The sequence below is a fragment of the Mastomys coucha genome, unplaced genomic scaffold (genome assembly GCF_008632895.1).
Source record: "Mastomys coucha isolate ucsf_1 unplaced genomic scaffold, UCSF_Mcou_1 pScaffold21, whole genome shotgun sequence".
NCBI classification, from domain to species: Eukaryota; Metazoa; Chordata; class Mammalia; order Rodentia; family Muridae; genus Mastomys; species Mastomys coucha.
Window position 1 is genome coordinate 56,282,491 of NW_022196904.1, and position 11,638 is coordinate 56,294,128.

General features: G+C 48.0%; 1 protein-coding gene across 1 annotated transcript in view; it reads left to right on the forward strand.

Annotated features, from left to right (window-relative positions):
- The first annotated feature begins 9,505 nt into the window (after window positions 1-9,505).
- Window positions 9,506-11,638, forward strand: part of Chsy1 (chondroitin sulfate synthase 1) — a 67,516-nt gene continuing 65,383 nt past the window's right edge. Inside the window, exon 1 of the mRNA XM_031386918.1 lies at window positions 9,506-10,240. Within this exon, the coding sequence (XP_031242778.1) occupies window positions 9,924-10,240 (317 nt within the window). The 5' untranslated portion in view covers window positions 9,506-9,923. The remainder of the gene's footprint in view (window positions 10,241-11,638) is intronic.

Genomic DNA, 11,638 nt, shown 5'->3' on the forward strand with positions numbered 1-11,638 from the left:
TCTCTCTCTCTCTCTCTCTCTCTCTCTCTCTCTCTCTCTCTCTCTCTCTCTCTCTCTCTCCTATTTCCCAGTGACTGAAAATATCAGAATGGAATAGAGGAGATGGTTCAGTGTGTAAAGTTCTTGCTGCATAAGTGTGAGGCCCTGAGTTTTGATCACTAGTGTTCATGTGAAAGTGGCCATGGTGGCATGTACCTGTAGCTCCAGTGCTGGGCAGAAACAGGAAGGTTCTGTGGGCTTGCTAGGCAGTCAGTCTAGCTGAAACAGGAGCTCTATGTTCAGTGAGGGACCCTGTCAGAAAATATGAAGAGTGATTAAGGAGGGTACATTGGCTTCTGACCCCCACATGCATATGTAAGAGCAAGCATACCCACACATGGATGCACCCTCCCCACCCCCGCATGCACACACACAAGATCCAGAAAAATTAAAAGAAAACAAATTACACTAGTTCATGAAAATTCTTGGGACTACAGGTATATACCACTGTGCTGGACTCATTTGAACATTTCAGCATTAATGAAATGGGTTGATGGACCAGCAGGGGCAGCTGAGATTCAGGGCTAATTTTATTCTATGGCCACATTCAGCTTATAGTAATAAAGACATGCTATTTTTTGAGATTTTCCTTCCAGGTCATGGCTTTGTTGCCTTTGGGCCTATGAAAGCATATGGGTCAGGAGCCCATAGTAGAGGAAACTGCTCACTCCATGGCTGCTAGGAAATGAGAAACAGGAAGAATCCTGGCCCCAACATCCCTCCAGACTTATGTCTCTAAGACTGGACTCACTCAGTAGGCCCCACCTCATAAAGGTTCTGCCACCTCTCAACAGCACTAGGAACTCATAAGAAAGCTTTGAGCACATGGACCTTTGCAGGACATTCCAGATCCAAGGTTCACGCCTAGCAGTGACAAGGATGTCTTCACATTAATGATGGGGTTACTGATGAAATACTGATGGCATAAACCACCTCTCTGACCTTCAGTTCTAGCCTTTCCTCTGACTGCACACTAAATGACTCCATTGCAACCCAACCATCAGAAGACGTGGACTTCCCAGGCTTGGGGGAAGTACTCTCATGATCGTTTGAATCATGGCTGTGCATGGAGATAGAGCATGCAGCAGAGCGCATTTTAAAACCTCCCCAGTTTCTGCAGCCATGTAATGCCAGAGCTTTGAGATTCTGCTGCAGGAGACTCCTGAAACCATGTGCACCTTGTGCTCCCCAGGAACGCAGGCTTCTCTGCAGCATCTATGTCCATATGTGATACTTACGCTGGCTGATTAATATGTTTGCACTCAGTAGGGGGTGGGATGGGGGTTGTGAGGCTCATCAAAGGGGCCAGCCATGGCCCCATACCAATCTGGACATCAGGATCAGTTGGCATAATTGCTAAACCTGTGGAAGCCAACTCCATCTTCTTAAAATTCTCAATTCAGGATACGGAGGATATATTCTGGCTTACAGCTTTTTCAGGTTAAACTTCTCTCAGTTTACAGTTTCATCACAAATCCAGAGCCAGAACACCACCTTTAAATACTGGATTAGGTAATAATTACAAACAGACTAAAATGGACCATGAAACATGTGACCATTGCTCTCTGCCTCTGTCTCTTTTGAGACAGTGTCTCTCTGTAGTCTGTGCTGTCCTGGAGTTCAATATGTTGATCAGATTGGCCTTGAATTCACAGAGATTCCCCTCATCTGTCTCCCAAGTGCTAGGATTAAACATGCATACTACCATGCCCAGCTCATTGTTCTCTTTGAGACTGAAGATTCAAGAAATCCTGGGGAGGTGAGGGGGGGCTGGAAGGATGACTCAGTGGTTAAGAGTGCCAACTGCTCTTCCAGAGAGTTCAATTCCCAGGAATCTCATGGTGACTCATAACCATCTGTAATGGAATCTGATACCCACTTCTGGTATGTCTGAAGACAGCTACAGTGTACTCATATAAAATTAGTAAATAAATCTTAAAAAAGAAAGAAATCCTGGGTGAACCAGATGGCTCAGTGGGTTAAGGCTCTTGCTGTTATAGCTGGGCATCCTGAGTTCAAACCCCAAAACACACGTGGTGGGAGCAAGGACCAATTCCTGTTAGTTATCCTCTGACCTCCATAGACACACTTATTTTTTAAAAAAGAAATCCTGTCATGGAATATATATAACAGAAGGGGGCGCTGTTGCTTCAAGTTCCCGAGCTGTTGGGGCTATAACTTTTTTTTTTTTTAATGAACAATGTATTGGCTAAGAACATTTTGGAAGCCTTTCTCTTCTACCTTTTTAAGGGTAAAATGGCAAATCTCTAGTACTAGCTACAGCCCAAGAACAAAGTGAAGGGAGGTGCTGAGTCTGAACCAAGTGGGGAGACTCTGAACAGCCTCTCCCGAATGCTCACAGGCAAGGGATTCTGATTTCAGAGTGGTTTTGTTGTTATTGTTGAACTTTTACATGTGTATAATGAGAAATATTTGATGTGAGACTAAATTCACTTATATTTCATATACGCTTCCTTTACTTCGTCCGAAAGCAATTTTAGGCACTATTTTAGATAATTTATGAACAAGACAAAATGGGATGTTATGGAGTTTTTCACTTGTGGCATCTGTCAGCAGTTAAAGAGTTTCAGGTTTTGGAACATTGGGGCTTAAGATTTTCCCGATTAGGGATCCCTGCCCTGTGTAGGCCTTTAATGACTTAGGAAGATTTGACTGGGAGAACACAGCTGTCTATTAAGGAAACTACTAAGCAAAATGCGATTTACTGTTTGCAGTTTTGACTTTAGTGGACTGTTGAGAGGCGAGAAACCCAGACATGCAAAAGGGAGTTTTGGCAGTTTCTCCTTCCTGCCCAAGCTCTCTGGCTGTGGCTGGTGATGGCCCTCAGTGACTTCATTTCTCTGGGCCTCAGTTTCCACTCACGTAAGACAAAGACTTGAATTAAATAAACTGTGAAGTAGAACCCATTGTTAGTGAGCTACACTGTCAATACTTGAGAGCCATTAAATTTGCTGGTGTATGTAGACTAAACAGTCTTGTGGTTGTAAAATCCTCACACAATTAAAAACCAGACCAAGATGAGGAGCAGCTCCTGGGAAATCTCACTCGGGCACACCCTTCTTTTCAGACCACTCGCGTCCCCGGCTCCCTGGGTCTTCTCTTTTATTTCTTGCGTTTTGTAGTAAAGACACTAAGGACATGCTTTTTGTTACTGCTGTGTGTGTTTCATCATGACGGATTCTTTCTGACTCGAGTGGAGAGAGCCCTTCACTCTGCCTTACAGCTGCAAGACACAGATGGTTCCCATTTAAGAAAGCTTGACTTTTGGTGAGTAAGCCGGAGTGGTCAAGGACGCCACAAGAAGGCAACTAACCTGGGCCATGGGGACTCACCGAGACTGAGACACCAACCAAAGAGCACGAGGGGCTGGACCTAGACCCACTACCCACTTGGAGCAAATGTGCAACCTAGTCTTCATGTGGTCCCCTAACAATCAGAGTGCAGGCTTCCTCTGACTTCATTGCCAGCCATTGGATCCCCTTCCCCCACCTAGACTGCCTGGTTGGGGCTCAGTAGGAGAGGAGGTGCCTAGTCCTGCTGGGACTGGATGTCCTAGGGTGAGATGGTACCCAAAGGGGGCTTCCCCTTCTCTGGGGAGAAGGAGAGGGGGTAATGGGGGGGAGAGATTTGTAATGGTGGGACTGGGAGGAGAGGAGGAAAAAGGGCTGTGATGAGAATATAAAGTGAATAAATAAATACATTATTTGAAGAAAGAAAGTGTGGCTTCTGGCTTTTTTTTTTTCTCTCTCTAGCATAAGGCAAGAGTAAAAGGCATTCAGTAGAAACCGCACTTTGAATTTTGTTCTTTTCCTAGGCTGGTGATTTGTGATTCAGTCCTCTCTCCTGATGCTAGACCACATCCCCACTCCATCAGCCTCATAATTCCTAAGGGAGACAATCAGCTTCCGGTGGGCCCTGCAGCTACACTGGGTTGTTTCAGTACACTAGGTGTATTCCACGGCTTTCCCACTTAAAACAGTTCTAACCTGCTGGGTGGTGGTGGCGCACACCTTTAATCCCAGCACTTTGGGAGGCAGAGGCAGGTGGATTTCTGAGTTCGAGGCCAGCCTGGTCTACAGAGTGAGTTCCAGGACAGCCAAGGCTACACAGAGAAACCCTGTCTCAAAAAAACCAAAAATAAAAAAAATTAAAAAAAAAAAAAGTTCCAACTTACAATGATATCAGAACATAACCCCATCACAAATGGAGCAGCAACTGTCTCCCATTCATGGTCTTATAAATGGACAGTTGGGTTGCCCAGTTCACCCTCATATACAATGGAGCCCGGAATAATCATCCAAGTGGTCCTTTGTACTTGTGTGGATGAGGGGGAATTCTTAGAAGTGAGATTGCTAGGTCAAAAGCTAATGCAGAGGCCAAGGAGGTGGATCGGTAGATAAAGTTCTTGCTATGCTAGTGCGAGGCCCAATTAGGATCCCTCGAAACCACACAAAAACAGAGCAGATGTGGCAGCTGCCTGTAATCCCAGAAAAGACAAAGAAAGAAGATCCTTGTGGCAAGCTGGCTCGACTCATTGAATTTGAGAACTTTGCTTCTGTTGAGAAACTCTGCCCCAATAAATAAAGCAGAGAGTAACCAAAGAAAACACCCCAAATCAACTTTTAGGCCTCTATATTCCAGCCCGCCTGTGTGCCCCTCGCAGGCATGCATGCACTCACACCACAGGCTGAGTAAGTAATAAATAAGTGCCGTTGCCATTATTGACAATGAAAAACTTGGCCTCAAAATGAGTTACATGACTAGCTTTCCTCCAGCAAAATGTATCTTGCCCTCACGCCTGACACCTCTCAGAAAGGCCTTCATTTCTTGGCTGACATCAGTCAGCACCTATCGGGTAAGTGATAAGACAAGATGACCCAGCACTGTTAACAGGGTGTGGAACGTGGGTGGATCATTTAGCAGCAAAGGTTACTCTGTCAATGTTTTTCTTATCTGCAAAATTATACTTTAGATGTTTGTAGATCCAAATGTCTTCTGCCTCAATTACTAGCTTAAGCTTTCTTCTGCAGCTTGTTAGACTTCCGCTAAAACAGGGAGAGTTTGATCTACACTTCCGGAGTAGCTACATGAACCACCAGAACCTGAACCTTCAGGTGCCCATGGTCTAGGTCAGCTTACCAAGCACTGACACAATTCACCAGCTGACAAGCAGTGGGGGTGGGATGCAAAAGGGAGGGGTGTCCACCTGTGGATGGGACCATTGCTCAAACTGTCCAGTTGTGGAAACTCTGGCCTCGATTTCAAGAGTAATGGCATTTAACCGGTGTTTAGTTATAAGTCTTTGCTAAAGGAGGATCAAGCCTTTGACTAGAGCACACCCAGTGGTAAAGGCATCCCCTAAAAACATGGAGGCTATCTCCCGAGTGTCTGTGCATCACCATTTACTGGTTATCATGTCTCATCTGGCTATTCTACTTCATCCAGCTGGCTGCCAGCACTGTGCTGGGTCTTTTAGCTATCTGTCTCTGTGAGACCCATGTGCATGTGCATGCATGTTGTGTGAGAAACACTCACCATGTCTCACAAAAAACTGCATATAGGACTCACAAGTAAGCCAAGCATGCATGAGGAGCCTGTGATGGTTAATCTTGGTTGTCAACTTGCCTAAGTCTGGAATCAACAGAAACCAAGAATTGGGGAACACCTGTCTTGACTGGAAACTTTGAGGTGGGAAGACCCAAGCTAAATCTGGACTGCACCTTCTGCTAGCAGCCCACATAAACCAAGAGAAGTTTTGCTGCTGGCCCTCACTCTCTATGTCAGGGTCACCTACCCTGCTGCTAAGGTATTCCTTTCCTGATACCAGAGCTGACTTCTTTGGGACTCCAGCAGAGGCCATAGAGTAGCTGAGACACCCAGCTTCATGGACAGAACAACCACCAGATTCTCAGCCCTTCCACTGAGAGACAACCATTGTTGGACCAGCTGGACTACAGCCCGTAAGCAACTCTAGCATAGAGAGTCTATTCGTTCTCTTCCTCTAGAGAACCCTGGCTAATGCAACACTAAGGCCATGCTAGACAGCAAATGTTAGATCTGCTACTGTCAGGCAGCTGCAACATAATCGACAATCGATTGTCATTTCCTGCCTCAGACTGGAAATGCTCCCAAGAAAGGGAAATATCGAGAAAAAAATGGGGGAGTATTGGGGATTGAACCCTTTCCTTTTTCCTTCCTCTCCCTTCCTTTTTTCTTTCCTTTCTTTTCCTTATTTATGTTTGAAACAGGATCTCACCAACTTTCCCAGGCCTTGAACTAACAGTCCTCCTGCCTTGGCTAGGAGTGCAAGTGTGTGCTGTCACTCCTGGTTAGAAAAATGACTAAGGTAATGAGGATTTTGCTTGTGAGTTTAATAGTAGTATTATTAGCAATGAAGCAAAGACCCACTGGACTAATTGGGATTAAGCGGTGATATTAGAACAGCCATTCCAGTTGCTCATTGCAGGCCTCAGACAGAACCTGCTGAAAGAACAAAAGAAGCGTTTCTGAACTTAAAAAAAATTTTTTTTAAAGATGACTACTTTTTTCAGAGACCTCTGTTTGAGGCTTGAGTCCAGTTGCTGTGTCTTTAAGAAAACTTGTTCAGGGAACTCTGTCAGCTATTTGAGGCATGCTGCCAACAAACAATTGAGATATTTACCAAAGGTTTCCAAGAAATGGCATCACATCATACAAAATGTTATACCTGTTATAAAGAGGCAATCAAATGTATTAGCAGCAGAAAAAAGTGCCAAGTAAGCAAACAAAGCTGCAATCTGTGAGAACATGGAATGTAGGCAGAGATCAGTCTTAGTTACGTCACAAAGAGTTGCACTCACACAAGCAGAAAACTAGGTGATCTGTCACTTCTGAATACATTTTGGAATGCCAGCCTAGAACTGCTACCACAAAGCCTTTGGGGTGTTGCAGTGGGAACACCCACATGGAAACAAGGGACTGTCAGATCCTAAGACTCTGGACTTGGCCAAGTAGGACTCAGTGTAGAACTCACATCCCATTCCAGGCTGGACATGCATCCAGCTCAGGTGGTATGTGTGCTGTCAAACAACTACAAGGGGCTAGCAAGATGGCTCAGCAGGTAAAGGTGCTTGTCACCAAGCCTGATGACTTAAATCCAATTGTCAGGCTCCACATAGTGGGAAGAGAGAACCAACTCCTGAAAGTTGTCCTCTGACCACCACGTTTGTATCGTAGCATAAGCATGAACATGCACAGACACACGCTAAATAAATGTAATAATTTTAACTCTCCAAGGAGCAATTCTAGCTCATAGCTTCTCTATTCATCAGTTGTTGACTTGGTAACTGAGGAACTTCTAGGAAGCGGGGAACAGAGAACAAGATGTTCAACATTCTCAGCATATTCCAGACACACACTCCTGTCTTTTCACTGGACTTAAGTTTAGAAAATATAGACAAGTCTGAAGCAGGCTTGAAGATAGTGAGGGCATTGACTATGCCACAAAGTCGAACATCTGTGTCTTGCCAGATCTGTACTTTATGTAAATCTGTGTGAATTATGGGGCAGCTGCTGAATTTTGGGGCACTGCTGATGTCTTAGTGTTTGTGGTTATGGTCTTACTGGAATCTTTCTCTATGGTTTCCTAGCCTGTAATTCATGGCTAGGTGTTCTGTATTTCCCAGAGACCACTGTTGGAATCTGGTCTTCACTGCACAATGAATGTTTTATTCTTAGATGTGGACCATCTCTTACAGAGAGAGTCAGTGGAGGGTAGGTGATGAACTATTTTTGAAATAAATCACAAGTGTCAAAGAAAGTGGTACTATCCAAAGAATAAACAGGAGAAAACCACCATTCAGTGGCGGAGAGGGACGGTGCCTCACACAGCTTTGTGGCTTAAACTGGAATATTTCAGTTGTTTGATTTATTAATCATGAAAAAGAGATACAAGAATAGCCCCCCCTCCACCATCCCAAGCACTCTTGTTTTCTGTTTTTCTTTTTGGATTTATTTATTTTATGTATATGAGTACACTGTTTCTCTCATCAGACACCCCAGAAGAGGGCATCAGATCCCATTACAGATGGGTCATGGGAATTGAACTCAGAACCTCTGGATGATCAGTGAGTGCTCTTAACCACTGAGCCATCTCTCCAGCCCCATTTTCTGTCTTTTTGTTTGATTAAATGAGAACTTTTCAGGCTCTGAGATCGTAGTTCAGAGGGTAGAGTACTGGCCTAGTGTATCAGAGATCCGGTGGCTGATCCCTGGCACCAGAGGTGCTAGCACACAGGCCTGGAATTAAGGCGACTCCAGTTCCATAATTAAGAGGATATGGAGTTCAAGGAAATCTCCAGCTTCAGCCAGCACCTGGGCTCTATTACTCTTTCCTAAAGAACCTCTCAGGTCCAGGTGGCTACTTTGCAGTTATAATCCTAACTCATTGGTGACTAAGAAATAAAATTGGTATTTACAAACATTTGTCGTGTAGGCACCCTAGTTGGGGAGAGCTTTTATTTTTAACAAAATGTATAAAAGTTAAGACGGAGCAAATATAGGGGAAACTGGTATCCAACTTAAAAATCCATTCAGGGAGCCAAGCCTACTTAGAGACCTCCAAGATAGAGATCCTGTTTCAAAAAACTAGGTGTATGGCTCCCAAGGAACCGCGTCCCCTCAACCCCACCCCAGACCCACATGTACACAATCCATATCCGTGTTATAAATCTACTCTTGAAAATATTGATAGACTTAGGTGAGGGGTACTAACCAGCTCCCTGCTTGCTCACTGGGACTAAATACAGGTATTTATCATCTACTGGTAATTCACTCAACCATCTCTTCAACATCCATTAAAAACTAATATGCGGGGCTTGGTGCCGCTCACCTTTAAGCCCAGCGCTCGAGAGGCAGAGACGGAGACCTCAGATTCTCCGAGTTCGAGGCTAGCCCCTAGCTATTTAGCGAATTCACGCTTCGTTCCCCACCCCGCAAATCCCCAAGCGTTCCGAAGTGAACTGTGGCCGTGTGGCTCCAGCTCCGCCTGCATACAGCGTACAAAGCTGCAGTGTGGACGCCGCTGTCCTGGCCACGGAATCGGGAGGTCGACCGGGGGAGGGAAGGGCGTGGCGGTTCTAGGGGCATCTGGGGAGCCGGTCAAATCAGTCCACGTGCGGTGCGGGGTCGCCGGCTCCGAGCGCCGACGACGGGGGCGTGGCTGCGGGAACCGGGCAGTGGGGGCTGGAGTCCCGCCCGCCCCGCTCTCTTGGATGCTAACCCACACCCCTCCAGCCTGGCTGCAGACTGCGGGGCGGGTGCTTTTTTTTTTTTTTTTTTTTGGTTAAACTTTGGCCACGTGAACTGCCCCCCATTCACTTTTGCGCCAATCACGAGGCGCGGACGGATCCCGAGAGGGGCCACGGCACGCCGCCGGCGGGCCGCTTCTTAACGCGCGGTGCGTGACGTGAGGGGCTCCTTTGCAATGGCGCGCTAAGCCGGAGGATGTGCAGCTGCAGAGGCGGCGCAGGGCACCGAGAGGGCGGGCGCAGCGCGAGCCGAGCCGAGCCAGCCGGGGGACGCGAGCCGCGGGAGCCGCTGTCGCCTCGCGCCGGAGTCGCCGGCCGCGCGCTCGGGGCATGGTCCCCTCTTAAAGGCGCAGGCCGCGGCGGTGCGGGCGGGCGCGCGGAACAAAGCGCCGGCGCGGGGCCTGCGGGCGGCTCGGGAGCCGCGATGGGCGCGGCGGGCCCGCGGCGGCCGCAGCGCTGCCCGGGCCGGGCCTGGAGGCGCTAGGGCGGGCTGGCCTCCGCGGGCGGGGGCGGTGGGCTGAGGGCGCGCGGAGCCTGCAGCGGGGACAGCGGCCCGGCGGGCGGAGGGGCGCGGGCATGGCCGCGCGCGGCCGGCGCGCCTGGCTCAGCATGCTGCTCGGGCTCGTGCTGGGCTTCGTGCTGGCCTCGCGGCTCGTCCTGCCCCGCGCCTCGGAGCTGAAGCGAGTGGGCCCGCGGCGGCGCCCCAGTCCCGAGGGATGCCGGCCAGGGCAGACGGCGTCGCAGCCCGGCGGTGCGCGGGGCGATGCGCGCGGGGCGCAGCTCTGGCCGCAGGACTCGGCCGCGGAGGGCGTCCCGCGCGACAGGAACTTTCTCTTCGTGGGAGTCATGACAGCCCAGAAATACCTGCAGACCCGCGCCGTGGCCGCCTACAGGTGAGCCCCCTTTTCATGGACACCATCGCTTGGATCCGGCATCCTGGCTGGCGGGCGGGCGGGCGGGTGGCATTACGGGTTCCCCGGAGGCTTCCACGGGAGCTGCCAGCGACTCAGTGCAAAGGCAGCAGGGGTTAGACGAGGATGGTGAGCATCTCTCAAGGGCAAGGCTTTGGGATTAGTTGAGTACGCTGGCCTCAGTGTGTGTGCCTCTTAACCTCATCTCCAGGCAGACACGTAAGCTTTCTGTGTTCAAGACTTCTTTGTTAAAAGGAACGAGTCTCCCCCATAAGGTAATGGGGAAATTCAGTGTTGTACCTGCGATAGTGGAGGCAGAGGTATAATTTGAGTCTTTTAAAATAGACACTCTGTCATTTCGAAGGGAGAGCCCGCCTAAATTAACCTGGCTAGGGCTCCTTCGTACCGTATTTAAGATTCTCACTTTTGGTGAGTGTCCGCTCTGTTTCTGAGCACTCTGTTAAGGAGAGAAAAAGAACCCTGAGGAAAAACAGTTTGTGTGATCGATTCAGTCAGTGCAAGACTGCAGCCTGGTGTTCCCCAGCTCTGTCCCAGAGGTGTATGCGTGGTGGGAGTAGCTGGGCCCTCGTAGGCTAAATGAGTAGAAGAAGTGGTAGCGATCATGTTCAGGATTAACAAAGGGATCAGCCAAAGCTGCCTTTAGAAAGGAGATGGTTTTGGAATGGAGGGATTGGTTAGAACTGTATTTGCATCTGAAATACTGGAGGGGTAGACCCAAGTGAAGGAAGGGACTCGGTGGGAAGTTTTTGTGTGTGAAGTACAGAAACCTTTACTGTACGGGTGAAGTTTGGTGTTCTTCCAGGCACAGAATCAGTGGCAGGAATGGTTTCAGAGCACGGATGATCTGGAGCTGAGCTTTTTGAGCAGGGCTATACTAGTTGCTGTTTGTTTTAAATTTATAACCAGTGCTTTTATAACTTTGGCTTTTAAATCGAGTTTCTGGTCTAAGTTTTCAGGTAGCAGAAGGTATAAGAAAACAAGCATAGCTGGATCTCTCCTTTCTTTAAGTTGAGTGAGGGATTGAGAAAAAAGGCGAAAAAGCATTGAACAGCTTGACCACCATTCCTGCTGCTAATATCCAGAGGCTACATCGTGCTAAGAACAGTTCTGAGTGACCAGAGGCCACAGGTGGCAGGCTGTATATGTGGACAAATGGAGTAGTTTGAGAACCAGTAGGTTAGAGTTCTCTCCCAGATGTTCTTTGACTTAATATCTTTGTCAAAGATTGAGGGCTAGATGTGGTGGCACAGGTCTTTAATCCCAGCACTTAGGAGGCAGAACAGGTAGATCTCTGTGAGTTCCAAACCAGCCTGGTCTACATAGAGTTCTAGGCCAGATGTGACTAACACTGAGACCCTT